This window comes from Hypanus sabinus, chromosome 1, assembly GCF_030144855.1.
Source record: "Hypanus sabinus isolate sHypSab1 chromosome 1, sHypSab1.hap1, whole genome shotgun sequence".
Taxonomy (NCBI): Eukaryota; Metazoa; Chordata; class Chondrichthyes; order Myliobatiformes; family Dasyatidae; genus Hypanus; species Hypanus sabinus.
In genome coordinates this window covers 212,664,867-212,685,915 of record NC_082706.1, presented here as the reverse complement: position 1 = coordinate 212,685,915, position 21,049 = coordinate 212,664,867, and the positions used below count along the sequence as shown (strand labels likewise).

General features: G+C 40.8%; 1 protein-coding gene across 1 annotated transcript in view; it reads right to left on the bottom strand.

The window, feature by feature from the left end:
* Window positions 1-21,049, bottom strand: part of LOC132407529 (transmembrane protein 241-like) — a 170,599-nt gene that overhangs the window by 50,686 nt on the left and 98,864 nt on the right. The window contains exon 13 of the mRNA XM_059994241.1: window positions 3,425-3,518. Coding sequence (XP_059850224.1) covers window positions 3,425-3,518 — 94 coding nt within the window. The remainder of the gene's footprint in view (window positions 1-3,424; window positions 3,519-21,049) is intronic.

Genomic DNA, 21,049 nt, shown 5'->3' with positions numbered 1-21,049 from the left:
GAAGTCCGGCTGCAGAGAGCTGGATTTTGTATACCCACCATTCTGCAGATGCTCAGAAGAGAGCATCCCAACAAGCTGCATCGCTAAATGGGGAAGGGCAACTGCACTGTGGTGGACAGGTAGGTAGCCAAAATTACCCAACGCATCATTGGCACCAGCCTACCTGCCATCCAGGATATCTATACAGAAAGGTGCCGGAGAAGGGCCGGGCTAGTATTCCTCAGGACCTGGCAACGTCCTTGTAAATCTTCAGGCTTCTTTCACTGAGGTTGGATGGGACATGAGGTCATGGTTTATGGGTGAAATACTTAAGGGAAATTCAAGAGGCATCTTCTTCACTCGGTGGGTGGGGAGACCAGCCAGAGAAATTAGTGGATGCAGATTTGATTTCAGCATTTAAGAGAAATGAATTTAAGAGAAGTGAGAAGTGAATTTAAGAGAAATTCACAGGTATGTGAATGAGAGGGGTATGGAGGTGCCGGTAGATGGGACTAGGCAGATTAGTAGTTCAGTATGGACTGGGTGGGCCAAATGACCTGTTTCTGTGCTGTATAGGATTCTACGACTCTATGATTTTAATTTAAGGATATGCCGTGGGCAGCCCGCATGTGTCGTCAACATAGCCATGCCCACAATAATACCTGCTTGATTTATTTTGCTCCTTAAAACTGTGTTTCTCCTTACTCTCAATGCACCATCAGCATTCAAAAGCAATATGTCTGCCTAAAGTGGAGCAGATTTGGTGGGCTGACTGGTCTAATTTTCCTCCTATGTGCTATGGTCTCTGAAGGAGACATTACATAAAACCAAAGCTGCTTTCAGAGTGTCAGTACAAGTGTGAGGCACTGACAGGTCTGTAGGAAGACTGACAGGAGAAAAGCCAGTGAGTACTCAGCATGCCAAAGCACACAGAGCAGCAGGGAACCTGCCATTTACCAATGGCTTGATTAGAGAATGCCAATTGCAGTTTTCTATCCTTTGGAAGATCAACATGCACACTGGATTTCTGTTGTGAATTTAAAAAATAGATTATCTAGGTGTTCTCAGGTCCTTTAACAAAAATGTTGATTAGGAATAATTGCTACCAGAGGGCTTTGGTATAATAGAGAGACATTCTGATATAGGATGCTATTCTATCATACTGCTGAGCTGGTCAAATAGCAACCCACTCTAATCCCAGTTCACAGCTATTATTTCAGAGCACAGTAGATTACAGAAAATCAAACTGCTATGCCACTGTGCAGATTCTTGCTTCCACCTTCAGACAGGGAGCTCCAGATCCACAACATTGACTGATGAAAGAAAAATACTTCTCAATTTCTTGTTAATCCATCCAAAAATTACCTTAATTACTTAACAAATGTTTGTGATAACTAAGCAAATATTCTCCAGCATTAAAGAATTCTCACATGTTGTGGAGAGGATATTTCCTATAGTGGAGAAGTTTAGCACCAGAGGGCACAGCTTCAGAATAGAGGGATATCCATTTAGAAGAGAGATAAGAACATAAAAACGTAAGAAGTAGCAGCAGGAATAGGGAATCTGGCCCATAGAGTCTGCTCCGCCATTCAATAAGATCACGGCTGATCCGGCCATGGACTCATCTCCAACTACTTGCCTTTTCCCCATAACCTTTAATTCCTCTACTATGCAAAAATCTGTCTAACCTCATCTTAAATATATTTACTGAGGTAGCCTCCACCGCCTCTCTGGGAAAAGCAGCTCCTCCTCATCTCTGTCCTAAATCTACTCTCCCGAATTTTTCTTGCGATAGCACTCCTTGTAGACATGTTCAATGGTGGATAGCTTTTTCTGTGATGGACTGGGTCATATCCAGCACTTTCTGTAGCCTTTTCCCTTCCTGGGCATTGGTTGCTTCCATACCAAGCCAGTATAATTAAATTTTCATTTATTGCAATTTTGTGAGAGTTTAATACAATTAAATGTCAAAGTTTAAAGTAAATTTATTATCTCAGTACATATATGTCACCATATACAATCCTGAGATACGTTTACTTATGAGCATACTCAGAAAATCCAAGAAACACAAAAGAATCAATGAAAAACCACACCCAAAAGGATAGACGAGCAATGAATGTACAAATGACAGCAAAACTGTACAAAGACAAAATAAAAAATAAATACTAATAATAAAAATTGGGTAATGCTCTGGCCAGCGTCTGTTCTCTATGTTAGAGGTGGCTGAAACTGAAACCTGGCTGTAGGTATAAAAAGCAATACTCTTTTGCTTTCGAAATGGAGTGGTCTATGGAATAGAGTGATATGGCCACTAGGGATAGCCAGCCAGGCCTGGAGCTAGCTCTGGGCATGACAGTAAGTGAACTGTGAGTGGTGCACTGCCAAATAGGTGGGCAGGCACTGGGAAACCAAACAAGATATTGCCAACATTCAAAGTAGCCCAACAACACCACAGGCTGTGACTAATGCAAGTGTTTCTTGGGAAGCAGTCCACTTACAACCGAGAGCACTCAAGCAGTTACAAGAAGAAAGATGCACATGAAGTGGTCATTAGAAATAAACACATTTATTATGCGTGTATATTACCGAGTAACGGAACTTGAGACTGACGTGACAGGATACAGAGACAAACTTCATCAAAAGTTACACAGTCATATCTTTATAACTTTTCAGAAAGCCACAATACTAAACACCAACAGAATAGTCTGGATGTTCCTAGCAATTGACAAATGAGTGTACTTGGCTATGCCTGTACCTCAGGTTTTACCAGCTGAGAAAAATAATGAATAATTAATAATAAATAAGCAATATATATTGAGATATGAGATGAAGGGTCCTTGAAAGTGAGTCTGTACAGTGCAGAATCAGTTCAGATTTGAGGTTGGAGAAGTTATCCACAATGGTGGGTATATTCAAGGTAGAGATTGATAGCTTCTTGATTGTACATGGCATTAAAGGTTATGGGGAGAAGGCCTGGAACTAGGGTTGAGGAGGGGAGAAAAAAGGATAAGTCACGATTGAATGGTGGAGCAGACTCGATGGGCCAAATGCCCTAATTCTGCTCCTATGTCTTATGGTCTTATAGTTCAGGATCCTGATGGCTGAAGGGTAATAACTATTCCTGAACAGGATGGTGTGGATCCTGTGGCTCCAGTATTTAATTATGCATTTATTCTGCAAAGTAATATTCCTCTGGGCTTCTCTCACTTCACCATTAGCCTCAGGAGTATAACAGGTCAGATGATGTCCCTGTCTAATACTGGAAATGCTGCCATGGCGTGATTTCAAGAAATGAAGATTACTTTGAAAGAGTGTGGCATGACTTCTGATGAATTATTACGCTAGAATTAATGGCTGTTAAATTTGTGGGATATTAGATATGAGCACATTAATATCTAGTAAACTCAAACACTGATTAACATGCTAATCAACACTGTGCCCATACCTTTGTTACCAGCATCCATGAACTATACCACACTGTGGACACACAGTTCTTCAACTTCACAGAGACCACTTGCAGAGACACTCCCAGGATACCACTGTTAAAAAGAAAAGGTATTACTCACTGTAAATGAAATCCTTTTTTTTACAGGAATGAAAAATAGGTTATGGGGTATACACAGAACTTCACAAAACTGACCTCAACCAAAATTTAACAAATCCAATTTCTCATCAAGTATTGAGGGCATTTTTATTTTTTTTTAATTTAGAGATACAATGCAGATAGGCCCTTCTGGCTCACCCATTTAACACTAGCCTAATCACAGGACACTATTCTTTCTATCTTGGTTATTCATTAAACTAATAGTTTATCAATACTCTTCTCCTCAGTAAAATTCCAATATAAAATGCTCATTTACTTAACCCAGCACTGAACTTGCCTTTAGATAATTATCACTATCTTTGATTCTGACAGGCTTTACCCACTTCTTACTGACAATGTTCTGTAAAGTGTAACAATTACAGAGGGAGTCCAGGTGTAAACATTGGGTAAAACCATCATTTCAGTATCCAAAGAAGCCGACCCTTCTGGGAGATGCCCTTATCCAGAGGCAGACCATCCTGGGAGATGCCCTTATCCACAGAGGCAGACCATCCTGGGAGATGCCCTTATCCAGAGAGGCAGACCATCCTGGGAGATGCCCTTATCCACAGAGGCAGCCCATCCTGGGAGATGCCCTTATCCAGAGAGGCAGACCATCCTGGGAGATGCCCTTATCCACAGAGGCAGCCCATCCTGGGAGATGCCCTTATCCAGAGAGGCAGACCATCCTGGGAGATGCCCTTATCCAGAGAGGCAGACCATCCTGGGAGATGCCCTTATCCAGAGAGGCAGACCATCCTGGGAGATGCCCTTATCCAGAGAGGCAGACCATCCTGGGAGATGCCCTTATCCACAGAGGCAGCCCATCCTGGGAGATGCCCTTATCCAGAGGCAGCCCATCCTGGGAGATGCCCTTATCCAGAGGCAGCCCATCCTGGGAGATGCCCTTATCCACAGAGGCAGACCATCCTGGGAGATGCCCTTATCCACAGAGGCAGCCCATCCTGGGAGATGCCCTTATCCACAGAGGCAGACCATCCTGGGAGATGCCCTTATCCAGAGAGGCAGCCCATCCTGGGAGATGCCCTTATCCAGAGGCAGCCCATCCTGGGAGATGCCCTTATCCACAGAGGCAGACCATCCTGGGAGATGCCCTTATCCAGAGGCAGCCCATCCTGGGAGATGCCCTTATCCAGAGAGGCAGACCATCCCGGGAGATGCCCTTATCCAGAGAGGCAGACCATCCTGGGAGATGCCCTTATCCAGAGAGGCAGACCATCCTGGGAGATGCCCTTATCCAGAGAGGCAGACCATCCTGGGAGATGCCCTTATCCAGAGAGGCAGACCATCCTGGGAGATGCCTTATCCACAGAGGCAGACCATCCTGGGAGATGCCCTTATCCAGAGGCAGACCATCCTGGGAGATGCCCTTATCCAGAGAGGCAGACCATCCTGGGAGATGCCCTTATCCAGAGAGGCAGACCATCCTGGGAGATGCCCTTATCCAGAGAGGCAGACCATCCTGGGAGATGCCTTATCCACAGAGGCAGACCATCCTGGGAGATGCCCTTATCCAGAGGCAGCCCATCCTGGGAGATGCCCTTATCCAGAGGCAGCCCATCCTGGGAGATGCCCTTATCCACAGAGGCAGACCATCCTGGGAGATGCCCTTATCCAGAGAGGCAGACCATCCTGGGAGATGCCCTTACCCAGAGAGGCAGCCCATCCTGGGAGATGCCCTTATCCAGAGAGGCAGCCCATCCTGGGAGATGCCCTTATCCAGAGAGGCAGACCATCCTGGGAGATGCCCTTATCCAGAGAGGCAGACCATCCTGGGAGATGCCCTTATCCAAAGGTACACTTGGTTGGAACTTCCATCTAAAATGGAATCTATTCTCCAGAGTGTTGTAACCTCTTCATCTTTAAACACCTTTTCAAAAACTTTTATTTACTTCTCTTCATCCTCCTTTCTAGGGCCTAAAGACTTCTCACTTGGTCTCTGTAAATATCAACACTAGATGGCATTGAGCTGCAGTATTCGTTGAGGTTGTGGCTCAGACTTGGTTTTTTTAGTTCCAAAGGCATGGTTTCGGGGACCAAGAATGGAGCTAGGGGCTAGGTTATTGTTTAGGGCCAAAGATGTGGGGGAAATTGGAGGACAGGCCTCTGCTCTGCATTCGAAGGCCAGTGGAAAGGGTGAGGAAGCAGAAGAATGGGATTGAGGTAATAAATCAGTCATAACAGAATGGCAGAGCAGACTCAATGGGTTGAATGCCCTAATTCTGCTCATTGTCTTATGCCGGCTTGTTCTCACAGTTGCCAGCATTTAGACTCTCATTGTGTGATCACTGCGGTCAACTCTCCAAAAGACCACAATACTTTAGTGGAATACCTCAATGAATGAATTCTGTGATTATGGAACAGGAGTTGGGAAAATGGTTTTGTGGAGTGAGAGGATGTCTGCTCTGCCCATCATTACTGACTGAAAGTCAATGAACTCTACTCTCCTTGGAGCAGTGCAGAGCAGTGGCAGGATGAGGATGAAGTAAGCAGCAGCTGCCCTGGACAGGAAGCTGGGTGACTGGAGCACAAATTCTCCAGGGAAAAAGCTGAACGAAGCTGTGATTGAGAACCCAGATTTCAGCATAGCTAGATGCTGAAGCACTGGCTTTTCAAACAACAAGATTTCAGGGAAAAGCAAGATTGATCAACCTTGCTTATTCAATATGTAAATCAAAATTTTATAAAGATTAGCTTTAATTGTCACATGTACATTGAAACATACTGTGAAATACATTGTTTATCTCAAATCAAGTCAGTGAGAATTGTGCTGGGAAATGGCTCAGAAGCTACAGAATTTGCTTAACATGTGAGAGGTAGCAGATTGATGCCACATTCTCCATTCCTCTTTAGGGTAGCACAGTAGCAGAGGGGTTAGTGTTATGCTGTTACTGCACCAGAAACTTGGGTTTAATTCCACTGCTATCTGTGAAGAGCTTGTGTGTTCTCCTTGTAATTGTGTGGGTTTCTGGTTTCCACCCACATTCCAAAGATGCATGGTTTAGTAGGTTAATTGACCACATGGGGATAATTAGGCAGTGGGCCTGTTCGGCTAGAAGAGCCTGTTACTGTGCTGTATCTCTAAATAAATAAATCATTTAAAAAAGTGTCTCCATTGCTTCCAGCACCAACAAAGCATGCACACAACTCACTATCCCTAACTGTGGCACCCCAGAAAACCTACAGCACAATCTGAAGGCAGAGCTTAGGAGGGATAATAGTGCGACGACTCCTTTGCTTGCTTCTTCGGAAACAGCTCCATTTCTACATCTAATATCTTTATTTCTCCCTTTCAGGGTTCTTTTGAAGACCCTGACCTGGAGTTACATGCAGGCTTTGGTTCTTTGCGGGAATGGGATCTATTCTTGGGGTTTCACGACTGGCCGTTATTCGACACGCCAAAGGTTCGGCCTGAGAGTCTTAATCGTGTTCGGAAGCCCAAGATCTCAGGGATATGGAGACGGGCGGATCAAGGGTTGGTGTCACGGCTGGAGACTCGTGTGTCATCGGGGAGGCCGGAAAATCTTCCGCTCTGGGCCCAAAGACTCGAGGTCTTTGCGATTTTCGGACACAGAGCTCGAAAAAAGCGACAAAATGAGCGTTTAACATTCTAAACCAGTGGGTTGTTGTTATGTCTCCAACCTGCTGTGAAAATGGGGGCACCTCCCTCGCCCTTGCCAGGGAGAGAGAGAACCTGTGGTTTGTCGATTGTCGGATGAAATGCAAAGCTTCTGGGGTAACTCTGGTCTGTGTCTTTGCCATTGCTTAGCACACGCTTGGGCTCAGTGATGGTACTGATGCGCCTTTTTTGCCGGTAGGGGGAGGGGGGACTTTGGGGTTCTCACTTTTAACTGTCGTTCATTCTTTGGGGCACTTCTCTGTTTTCGTGGATATTTATGAAGGAGAAGCAATTCAGGATGTATATTGTATACATTTCTTTGAACCTTTGAGCAATACAGGCCCTTTGGTCCACAAAGTTGTGCTGAACATGTCCTTACTTTAGAAATTATCTAGGGTTACCCATGGCCCTCTACTTTTCTAAGCTCCATGTACCTATCCAGGAGTCTCTTAAAAGACCCTATTGTATCTGCCTCCACCACTGTTGCCAGCAGCCCATTCCACACACTCACCATTCTCTGCATAAAAAACTTACCCCTGACATCTCCTCTGTACCTAACTCCAAACTCCTTAAAACTGTGCCCTCTCGTGTTAGCCATTTCAGCCCTGGGAAGAAGACTCTGACTATCCACATGATCAATGCCTCTCACCATCTTATACACCTCTATCAGACTAAGCTAAAATTAAAGCAATTCTGGTTTTCAGACAATAGAATTAAAAACATCACACCAGATGAATTTTGGGCATTGCAGTACTTTCTACATCACTTGGTGAGCTTTACTTTGGAAAAAGTGAAGCAAGGAAAAAGAAAATCGTGTCATAAATTCATGATCAAAATTTCCTACTGATGTAATAGCAGATGAAAACTTTGTTCCATTAGTGGCTGAGTTCATTCACAAATGTCAGCTCTTACTTTAAATTCTTAAATACTTTTAACTCTTACTTTAAATTCTGAGCATCATAGTCGACAAAAACATCACACCTCATTGCCTGGAAAATATTTACTAGATTGGTACCAAGTTGGAAAAACCTCAGTTAATGTGGAACATCTGAAAAAGCAGAAGTTATTATCCTTGAAACAAAAAAATATTAGTAGCGACACATAAAATGCTAAAGGAACTTAGCAGGTCAGGAAGCATCTATAGAAATGAATAAACGGTCCACATTTTGAGCTGAGACCCTTCATCAGGACTGGAAAAGAAGGGAAAAGATGCTAGAATCAGAAGATGGGACGAGGGGAAGAGAACAAATTGGCATGACGAGAGGAAGGGAAATTGGATGGTGGGGGAGGGGTCAAAGTGAGAAGCTGGGAGATGATAGGTGGAAAAGGCAAAGAGAAGGAATCTAATACAAGGGAAGATTGGACCATGGGAGAAAGGGGAGGAGGAAGGGCACCAGGAGGCAGTGATAGACAGGGAAGGAGAAGGGTTGAGAGCAATTGAATGGGAAATGAATAAAGAAAGGTGGGGTGGGGGTAGAAAGTGTCAGACGTTAGAGAAATCAGTGATAATGGCAATACATTGGAAGCTACCAGGTGGACAATGAAATGTTGCTCCTTCAACCTGAGGGTGTCCTGATTCTGGCAGAAGAAGAGGCCATGGACCGTCAGGCTGGATTGGGAATGGGAATGGGAAGTAGAATTAAAATAGGAGGACAATGGGAAATCAACAAGTCAAGTGAAGTTTAACTACATTATGGAGAAGGATAGGACTGGACCAAGGATTGAGATTTTTGATTGGAGAAAGGCTAACTTTGAGGAGTTACGAAAGGATTTAGAAGGAGTGGATTGGGACAATTTGTTTTATGGGAAGGATGTAATAGAGAAATGGAGGTAATTTAAAGGTGAAATTTTGAGGGTACAGAATCTTTATGCTCCTGTTAGGTTGAAAGGAAAGGTTAAAAGTTTGAGAGAGCCATGGTTTTAAAGGGATATTGGAAATTTGGTTCGGAAAAAGAGAGAGATCTACAATAAATATAGGCAGCATGGAGTAAATGAGGTGCTCGAGGAATATAAAGAATGTAAAAAGAATCTTAAGAAAGAAATTAGAAAAGCTAAAAGAAGATACGAGGTTGCTTTGGCAAATAAGGTGAAAATAAATCCAAAGGGTTTCTACAGTTATATTAATAGCAAAAGGATAGTGAGGGATAAAATTGGTCCCTTAGAGAATCAGAGTGGACAGCTATGTGTGGAGCCAAAAGAGATGGGGGAGATTTTGAACAATTTCTTTTCTTCAGTATTCACTAAGGATATTGAATTGTGTAAGGTAAGGGAAACAAGTAGGGTAGTTATGGAAACTATGATGATTAAAGAAGAGGAAGAACTAGAGCTTTTAAAGAATATAAAAGTGGATAAGTCTCCGGGTCCTGACAGGATGTTCTCTAGGACCTTGAAGGAAGTTAGTGTAGAAATAGCATGGGCTCTGACAGAAATATTTCAAATGTCATTAGAAACAGGGATGGTGCTGGAAGATTGGCATATTGCTCATGTTGTTCCATTGTTTAAAAAGGGTTCTAAGAGTAAACCTAGCAATTATCGGCCTGTAAATTTGATGTCAGTGGTGGGTAAATTAATGGAAAGTATTATTAGAAACGGTATATATAATTATCTGGATAGACAGAGTCTGATTAGGAGCAGTCAACATGGATTTGTGCGTGGAAGGTCATGCTTGACAAATCTTATTGAATTTTTTGAAGAGGTTACTGGGAAAGTTGATGAGGGTAAGGCAGTGAATGTTGTCTATATGGACTTCAGTAAGGCCTTTGACAAAGTTCCACAAGGAAGGTTAGTTAGGAAGGTTCAATCGTTAGGTATTAATATCGCGGTAGTGAAATGGATTCAACAGTGGCTGGATGGGAGATGCCAGAGAGTAGTGGTGTATAACTAACCACAAAGTACACTGCAGATGCTGTGGTCAAAACAACACGTACAAAAGTTGGATGAACTCAGCAGGTTGGGCAGCATCCATTGAAATGAGCAGTCAACGGATGCTGCCCGACCTGCTGAGATCATCCAGCTTCTGTAAGTGGTGGATAATTGTTTGCCAGGTTGGAGGCCAGAGACTAGTGGTGTGCGTCAAGGATCTGTACTGGGTCCAATGTTGTTTGTCATATACATTAATGATCTGGATAATGGGATGGTAAATTGGATTAGTAAGTATGCGAATGATATTAAGATAGGTGGCGTTGTGGTAAGGAAGTAGGTTTTCAAAGCTTGCAGAGAGATTTAGCCCAGTTAGAAGAGTGGGCTGAGCGATGGCAGATGGAGTTTAATGCTGATAAGCGTGAGGTGCTACATGTTGGTAGGAATAATCCAAATAGGACATACATGGTAAATGGTAGGGCACTGAGGAATGCAGTAGAGCAGAGGAATAATGGTGCATAGTTCCCTGAAGGTGGAATCTCATGTGGATAGGGTGGTGAAGAAAGCTTTTGGTATGCTGGCCTTTATAAATCAGAGCATTGAGTATAGGAGTTGAGATGTAATGTTAAAATTGTACAATGCATTGGTGAGGCTAAATCTGGAGTATTGTGTACAGTTCTGGTCACTGAATTATAGGAAAGATGTCAACAAATTAGAGAGAGTTCAGAGGAGATTTACTAGAATGTTACCTGGGTTTCAGTACCCAAGTTACAGAGAAAAGTTGAACAAGTTAGGTCTTTATTCTTTGGAGCGTAGAAGGTTGAGGGGGGACTTGATAGAGGTATTTAAAATTATGAGGGGGATAGATCGAGTTGATGTGAATAGGCATTTGCCATTGAGAGTAGGGAAATTCAAACAAGAGGACATGAGTTGAGAGTTAAGGGGCAAAAGTTTAGGGTTAACACGAGGGGGAACTTCTTTACTCAGAGAGTTGTAGCTGTGTGGAACGGGCTTCCAGTAGAAGTGGTAGAGGAAGGTTCGATTTAGTTATTTTTAAAAAAATTGGATCGGTATATGGAAAGGAAAGGAATGAGGGTTATGGGCTGAGTGCAGGTAGGTGGGACTAGGTGAGAGTAAGCGTTTGGAACAGACTAGAAGGGCCGAGATGGCCTGTTTCCGTGCTGTAATTGTTATAAGTTATATATGTTACATACATGTATACAATGTATATAACAATATATGTCAGGGGTAAGTTTTTTATGCAGAGTGGTGAGTGTGTGGAATAGGCTGCTAGTGATGGTGATGGAGGAAGATATGGTAGGGTCATTTAAGAGACTCCTGACAGGTACAGAGCTCAGAAAAATAGAGGGCTTTGGGTAACTCTAGGTAATTTCTAAGGCAAGAACATGTTCGGTACAGCATTGTGGGCCAAAGGGCCTGTATTGTGCTGTAGGTTTTCTATGTTTCTATATAATGTATATCAAAACAAAACAACATTTCTTCGAATCAGGGTGTAAAGCACAGTGGTACACATAACACACCTAACAAACATAACATGATAACTTATGAAGGTAAGGATAAAATCTAAAGATGAATCACAGATAAGTAACAAACTGGAGTGAATTAATATGAAATATTGTAAGGTATGGAACAGATTAACCAGTGACACTTTGAATACAATGAGACAGGGAATTCAGAAGCCTGATGGCCTGGGGAAAGAGCAAACACGAGGAAATCTGTAGATGCTGGAAATTCAAACAACAACACACACAAAATGCTGGTGGAACACAGCAGGCCAGGCAGCATCTATCGGGAGAAGCGCTGTCGATGTTTCGGGCTGAGACCCTTCGTCTGCTGCCTGGCCTGTTGCGTTCCACCAGCATTTTGTATGCGTTGTGGCCTGGGGAAAGAAACTGTTCCTCATCCTGACTGTTCGCATTTTTATGCATCATAAGTCTTCTGCCTGATGGTAGAAAGTTAAAGAGGATGCTGGATGGACGGGATCCTTAATAATACTAAGGGCCCTGTCTATGTAGCGCTCCTGATAAATGTCCCTGACAGATGGTAGGGAGGCCCCTATGATTCTCTCAGTCGTTCTCACAGTCCTTTGTAGGGACTTCTGGTCTGATACTCCACTGCTCCCATACCAGATGGAGATGCAACTTGTCAGGACACTCTCAATGGTGCTCCTATAAAATGCAGTTAAGATGTGGGGGGAGGGAACAGGGGCATTGCTTGCCTTGATCTTAGGAAGTGGAGGTGCTTTTATGTCTCCCAGGAACTCTCTGTACACAGGAGCCATGTATTCTCACAGGGCGATGGTTTATCTGCATCTTCCTGAAGTCCACAATGATTTCCGTTATCTTCTCCATGTTCAGACTTACAGTTGCATGCAAAAGTTTGTGCACCCCTGGTCAAAATTTCTGTTGCTGTGAATAGCTGAGCGAGTAAAAGATGACCTGATAAGGCATAAAGTTAAAGATGACACTTTTCTTTAATATTTTAAGCAAGATTACTTTTGTATTTCCATCTTTTACAGTTTCAAATAACAAAAAAGGAAAAGAGCCCAAATCAAAAGTTTGGGCACCCTGCATGGTCAGTACTTAAGTAACACCCCCTTGGCAAGTATCACAGTTTGTAAACGCTTTCTGTAGCCAGCCGAGAGTCTTTCAATTCTTGTTTGGGGGATTTTTGCCAAATTCTTCCTTGCAAGAGGCTTCTAGTTCTGTGAGATTCTTGGGTTGTGTTGCATGCACTGCTCTTTTGAGGTCTATCCACAGATTTTCGATGATGTTTAGGTCGGTGGACTGTGAGAGCCATGGCAAAACCTTCAGCTTGCACCTCTTGAGGTAGTCCATTGTGTATTTTGAGGTGTGTTTAGGATCATTATCCTGTTGTAGAAGCCATTCTCTTTTCATCTTCAGCTTTTTTACAGACAGTGTGATGTTTGCTTCAAGAATTTGCTGGTATTTAATTGAACTCATTCTTCCCTCTCCCAGTGAAATGTTCCCCGTGCCACTGGCTGCATCACAAGCCCAAAGCATGATCGATCCACCCCCCTGCTTAACAGTTGGAGAGGTGTTCTTTTCATGAAATTCTGCACCCTTTTTTCTTTAAACATACCTTTGCTCATTGCGGCCAAAAAAGTCCTATTTGAACTTCATCAGTCCACAGGACTTGTTTCCAAAATGTATCAGGCTTGTTTAGATGTTCCTTTGCAAACTTCTGGTGCTGAATTTTGTGGTGAGGATGCAGGGAAGGTTTTCTTCTGATAACTCTTCCATGAAGGTCATATTTGTGCTGGTGTCGCTGCTCAGTAGAACAGTGCACCACCACTCCAGAGTTTGCTGAATCTTCCTGAAGGTCTTTTGCAGTCAAATGGGGGTTTTGATTTGCCTTTTTAGCAATCTTACGAGCAGTTCACTAGCAAAGTTTTCTTGGTCTTCCAGACCTCAACTTGACCTCCACCGTTCCTGTTAACTGCCATTTCTTAGTTACGTTACGAACTGAGGAAATGGATATCTGAAAATGCTTTGCTATCTTCTTATAGCTTTCTCCTGCTTTGTGGGCATCATTTATTTTAATTTTCAGAGTGTTAGGCAGCTGCTTAGAGGAGCCCATCGCTCCTGATTGTTGGGACAAGGTTTGAGGAGTCAGGGTATTTATAAAGCTTTAAAATTTGCATCACCTGGCCTTTCCTAAAGATGACTGTGAACAAGCCATAGCCCTAACAAGCTAATTAAGGTCTGAGACCTTGATAAAAGTTATCTGAGAGCTCAAACTTGGGGTGCCCAAACTTTTACATGGTGCTCCTTTCCTTTTTTTCACTCTAAAATTGTACAAAACAAAAATAATACATTAATCTTGTTTAAAATGTTGAAAGGAATCTTTCATCTTTAACTTTATGACTTTTGGAGATCAGTTCATCTTCGACTCACTCAACTATTTACAGTAACAGAAATTTTGACTGGGGTACCCAAACTTTTGCATACCACTCTAGATTGCGCCCCTCACCAATCCACCAGCCTCTCTATACGTCACCTTGTCATTGTTCTGGATAAGGACACTGGACACTGTTGTGTCAGCCGCAATCTGATGACACGGTTTGAGCTGGATCCTGCGACACAGTCATGCATCAGCAGTGTGAACAGCAGCGGGATGAGCACACAGCCTTGGGGAGCACCAGTGCTCAGCGTAATGGGACAGGAGACATTACTGTGGCCTCATTGTTAAGGAGTCCAGTATCCAGTGGCAGAGCAGATGTTGAGACCCAGCAACAACAGGTTCCCCACTAGCTGCTAGGGTATGAAGGTGTTGAAAGCCAAACTGAAATCTACAAACAGCACTCTGACATATGAAACCCCATTTTCAAGAGGGACTGGACAGAGTGGAGGACAGAGGCTACTGCATCACCAATGGATCGATTTGAGCGATAAGCAAGCTGGAAAGGGTCCAGGGTAGCCGGAAGAAAAGCTTTAATGTGCTCCATGACCAGCTGCTCAAAGCATTTCACAACGGTTGATGTTAATGCCACCGGACGATAGTCATTTAGGCAGGTTACTGACACCTTCTTTGGCATTGGAATGATAGTTGCCTCCTTGAAAACTGAGGAGACGGAAGACTGTTCCAGAGAGTTGTTGAATATATTCGACAGCTGGGCTGTGCAGTCTTACAGAACTCAACCTGTGTATTATTGGGCCCCACAGCTTTGCATGGGTTGACTCTGGCCAGGGTCTACCTCACCTCAGTTCATCCGGAGTGACTGCTCCCCTGTAGGGAGGGTTGTCTTCCTCACCAGCTCTTTGCTCTGTGCATCAAACCGGCCATAGAAGACATTTAGCCTCTCAGGGAGTGAAGCATCCTGCTCATTGATACGTAGGGTAGACTTGTAGTCTGCATCCCTGCCACATGTACCTTATGTCTCTGGATTCGCAGAAGTGGCAGTGAATTCTCTGAGAATGCTCCCATTTTGCCTTCCTGTTGGAGCAGGAAAGTGTTCATGGGAAATGTTGGTGGTGTTGATAATCACAAATGGTTTTGTTGGATTAAAAAGGGAGAAATCGAAAGAATGAAACAATTCTGTACAAGAAAGAATGAAAGAATGATCAGTACCTGGATTAACAAAAAAAAGTCTGTGACAAGAGGAATTGCTTTGAATACACTGTGATTTTAATTTGAAATACACTGGCTGACTCGAAAGGAATAAGGTTAGGGTTAGGGTTAGGTTGTCGAAAGGATAAAGAATTGTAGGGCAAAGGGGAGAGGCCAAGGAGTGAGACTAACTGGACAGTTATAACAAATATCTGGCACTATCTGACACTGATACAAAGGGGCAAACAAGGAACAAACAAACACCAATCAATGCTTTCCAAACAATTACCACATACGTTCAGAAAACAGCAATACACAATAGATGACCTATGGCTTTTAAAGTCAGACTGCCCTTGGAGATTTTTGAGCAGTTTTGGGTCACTTATTGAATAAAAGATGTGGTGCCATTACAGTGTCCAGAGGAGGTTCACAAGAATGATTCTGGAAATAAAAGGGGAAGAATTCTTGGATGTTAAGCTCCCAGCTATAATCTTCTTTCAGCCACGATTCAGTGAAGCTCACAATGTCATACACGCCAAACTGTAACTGTGTTACAAGTTCATCTACCATATTCTGTATAGTGCACAGATTCAAATATAACACCTTCTGTCCTGTATTCACCCTTTTTGATTTTGCCTTTTACATTGCAACTCATCCTGTTGACTCCAATTTTGCCCTAACATCAGCCTCTCCTTGCTACCAGTTTCACTACACACTGCTTCTGTTTGTAAACCAACTACCCCATCCTCAGCCTGATCACTTGCGTTCCCATCTCTCTGCTGAATTAGCTGAAACCCTCTCCAACAGCTGAAGCAAACTCATCCGCAAAGGTATTGCTCCCCCTTGTGTACAGATCATACCTTCCCCAGAAGAAATCCCAATGATCCAGAATTCTGAACCCCTGCAGTTTCTCAGCCACGCTTTCATCTGCCAAATCATCCTATTCTTATCCTCACTGGCACGTGCCACAGGCAATGATCCAGAGATTACTACTCTGAAGGTCCCACATTTCAGTTTTCTTCCTAACTCTCTAAAATCTCTTTGCAGGGCCTCCTCACCTTTCCAGAGGGTGGTGGATCTGTGGAAATCATTGCCACAGACAGTTGTGGAGGTCAACTTATTGGGTACATTTAAGATGGAGGTTGATAAGATCTTGATTAATCAGAGTGTCAAAGGTTACAAGGAGAAGACAGGAAAATGGGGTTGAGAGGGATAATAAATCAGCCATGATGGAATGGCAGATCAAGACTCGATGGACTGAATGGCCTAATTCTGTTCCTATATCTTACAGACTTACTTTCAAGGACTCTAAACTCACATTTTCAGTATTAATTATTTGTTATGTTGCATTTTGTATTTACTGTCCATCTTCTCTTGGACATTGGTTACTTATCAATCTTTGTATGGAGTTTTCATTGATATATTTTTTCTTTGTAACAGTTGTGAATTCCTGAAGGGGTGGAGTTTCAAGATGGCGACGTAGACATCTGCCTTTTAGGCGCTCTTCATTTTTTAAGCTATAATCACCCTTTAATCAAATCTTTTCGTATTTAATTACATGGGTTGATATTTACGATTTATTTCTCTTTTTAAAAATAACACTGGATTTAATTTTTTCAAACTTAAAATATCTGTACCTAAGAAATCGTCTAAAGACCCTATAACTCTCGATGCAATCTCCAATCTTCTGGATACTAAACTGGATGCTAAACTTGCAAGTCTGAAAAACAAACTTACTGCGAAAATATCGGAGCTTGAAGAAGTCGTTAAATCATTTGATATCAAGCTTCAATCACAGGCAGCAGATATTGAACGCCATGAAGAAAAGTTTGCGGCTCTTGACAAGATAATTTGTGAAAAAATACGTACAATCGAAACTTTGGAGGAGAAGGTACGGTCGACCGCTAAAATAGTGGAGCAGTATAAGTTTAAAATCACCGATCTTGAAAACTGGTCTCGCAGACAGAATTTGCGTATTATTGGATTTCCCGAAAATCTCGAGTCTGGTGACTTAACTGAATATTTCTCTAATTTATTGTGGGAAATTTTTGGTGAGGACACTTTGCGGGTTAAACCTACTATTGATCGTGCCCACAGAGTTTTGAGATTTTCGGCTGCGAAAGACAAGCCACGAGCTGTGATTGTCCGTCTCCATTATCCTCGGGAGAAAGAGCTTTTAATTCGATTAGCTCGTCAGAAAGGTATGATTTCTCACAGAAGCAACAACTTTTGTATTGTGGAGGACTATTCATTCGAGGTAATGAGGGCGAGAATTGCTTTTAAACCAGTGATGGCGGAGGTTCATTCGATTGGACTTAAACAAGCTTTAAGATATCCAGCGAATCTCAGAATTACGTTGAGCGACAACAGTCAGCGTTTCTTTAATACTCCGGAAGAAGCGAAGAAATTCGTTGAAGAATATCGCTCTTCTAGTCCAACTTGAACTATGTGTTATGTGGAAGAACTTTTGGAGAGAAGACGCCATTCCGTTTTAGGCTTTAACTTATGAAGCTACGGTATAGCTTTTTATTTTGGTCTGTAGACCTGGTTTTTTTTATTATTATTATCATGATTTACAGATGCTCTTTTAACTTTACTATAATGTCTTTTTTCTTAATTAATTTTTTTTCCCTCTGGATTAGATATACACGTTAAGACTTTGTAATAATGATTTATTTTTTAAGATGTCGTTTCTTCTTCCCATAAGACTTTGCTTTCCGTAAGCGTTTATTTGCCTGTATTTGAGAATGGGACGAATGTTTTGAATTTTTGAACCTTTTTTTTATATATATATTGTAGTGGTTATTGAACCCTTTTTAAATTCTATTTTGATGACCTTTTTTTTAAAAAAAAAAGATTGGTGAATTTACATCTATATTTTGTAATATGGTCCTTTCAAAATGTCGTTTCTTCTTCCCATAAGTCTTTGCTTTTGAAACGTCATTTCCTTATATTTGAATGTGGAATCTTTTTTTAAAGGCATATTACACTATTTTAAACTTCAATGGTTATACTTTTTTTTATTAATGATTTTTTGCTTTTTTATATTATTTTTTCATTTTGATTGATATATATTCTTTCTGTTTACAACCCTGTATTTATATCTGGGTGTTATATAGTTTCTCTTTTCTTTCTTTTCATGAAGTCGCCATCTTGAAAATGGGGCTAATATTAGTGTTAGTTTGTGCGCCTGCCGCTTGGCTTTTTTCCGTGGGGTTGGGGGAGGGGGTAGGGATCTTCTTTCATGCTTTTGCTTTTTATTTTTTTGCTTTTAGTTTATGGGCCGACTTTAAATTATTAATATTGTTGAGGTGTCATGTTCTCCGGTTGCTCCTGAATCATTTTTCCTTCTTCCTGAATTATGGGTTATGTGTCTTTTTAACCTTTTATGATATACACAACTAATATTGGCATGATGGATAAGTCTATTAACTTTATCTCCTGGAATACTAATGGTTTAAATCATCCGATTAAACGTAAAAAAATATTTAAAGTATTCCATAGACTAAATGCTAATATTATTTTTGCACAGGAGACCCATATTAGGAGGGAGGATAATCAATGTTTTTTTAAGTTCTGGAAAGGTCAACAATTTCACTTGAATTGTACCGCCAAAATTAGGGGTGTGTCTATTTTTATAGACCCCTCAATTTCGTTTACACATCATGAAATTATTTCTGATCCACAGGGCAGATTTTTGTTGATAACTGGTTCACTTTTTAATCGAAAAGTGGTTCTAGTTAATATTTATGCTCCAAACTTTGACTGCCCTGAATTTTTTAAACGTTTATTAACTTCCCTTCCTAATCTAAATGAATATATGTTGATAATGGGTAGAGATTTCAATTGTTGTTTGAATCCTTCAATGGATAGATCTAAACCTATTCGAATTCTTCCGAATAGATCAGCCTTACTTATTAATTCTTTTATGGTTGATTCGGGAATTACTGAAATATGGCGGTTTTTGAACCCTAAAGATAAAGAATTTTCGTTTTTTTCACATGTATATCACAGTTATTCTAGAATCGTTTATTAACAGATGTTATTGATTGTAAATATGATTCTATTGCTATTTCGGATCATGCACCTTTGAAGTTATCTATCAAGATTTCGGACTTTTCTAATAATACTAGATCTTGGAGACTTAACACTACTTTTCTTCAAGATCCAGAATTCATCACCTACATAAAACAGCAAATTGACTTGTTTTTCTCAACAAACTATACAGAAGAGATTGACAGAGGAATACTTTGGGACTCTTTTAAGGCTTTTATCTGTGGACAAATTATCTCATATTCTGTCGGTAAAAGAAAACAAAGATAGTTAGATATTGCTTTATTAGTGGATAAAATTAAAGAAATTGATAAGATTTATTCCGTGACTCCTACCAAAGAACTTTATAAGAAGAGAGTTGAGCTTCAAATGGAGCATAGCTTATTATTATCTTCTTCAATTGAGAATCAATTAATTAGGACCAGGGCTCAATTTTATATCCATAGTGATCGAACTGGCAAATTGTTAGCTAACCAATTAAAAGCTATCTCGACTAAGCGACAAATTATTAAAATTCGTAAACAAGACGGCAATCTGACTACTGATCATAAAGAAATCAATAACACTTTTCAAGATTTTTATAAATCTTTATATCAATCAGAATTTGATGGCGATCTGTCCATGATGGATAACTTTTTTAACAATTTAAATATTCCCAAACTGACAGATGAAGATCGTAGCTTGTTTGATGCTCCTATCTCTTTGGCCGAAATAGGAGAGGCCATCTCATCAATGAATTCAGGGAAAGCTCCTGGTCCTGATGGTTATATTATAGAATTTTTTAAAACTTTTTCTTCTTTGCTTTCCCCTTGGTTATGTGAAATTTTTAATGATGCATTTGTTAAGAAGAGATTACCTCAGTCTTTTTATGAAGCTACTATCTCTCTAATTCTTAAAAAAGATAAGGATCCCACTTTATGTGCATCTTATCGCCCTATATCACTATTAAATGTAGACTCTAAGATTCTTACAAAAATTTTAGCTATTAGGTTAGAAAAGGTACTATCACAGATTATTTCAGAAGACCAAACTGGTTTTATTAGGAATCAGTATTCCTTTTTTATTATTAGAAAATTGATTAATATAATTTATACTTCATCACCCACAATTCCAGAATGTGTTATTTCACTAGATGCTGAAAAAGCTTTTGATAGAGTTGAATGGGTATACTTATTTAACACTTTGAGATATTTTAATTTTAGTTCTAATTTTATATCATGGATCAAACTAATATATCATAAACCTGTTGCTTCTGTTCTTACAAATAATTACAGATCTTCTTTTTTTCAATTATCTCGTGGTACGAGACAAGGTTGTCCCTTAAGTCCTTTATTGTTTAATATTGCATTAGAACCTTTAGCCATTGCTATTCGTGAATCTCCTAATATTTTTGGTATTACCTGCAATGAGAAATTATACAAGTTATCACTTTATGCTGATGACTTGTTGTTATATATTTCTGATCCTGACAGGTCTATTCCCGCTATTTTATCCTTGTTGGCTCAATTTGGTAGTTTTTCTGGTTATAAACTAAACTTGGATAAGAGTGATTTATTCCCTTTAAATGCGCAAACTTTATTGAATGAAAGGATACCATTTAAAGTTGTTGATGATAACTTTATCTATTTAGGTATAAAAATTACCAAGAAATATAAAGATTTATTTACATTGAATTTTTTACCTATGCTTCATCAAATTCAACAACTTACTACAAGATGGTCTCCCTTATCCTTATCATTAGTTGGTCGGATTAATGCTATTAAAATGATGATTCTACCGAAATTTTTATATTTATTTCAAGCTTTACCAATTTTTATTCCTAAATCTTTTTTTGATAACACTGA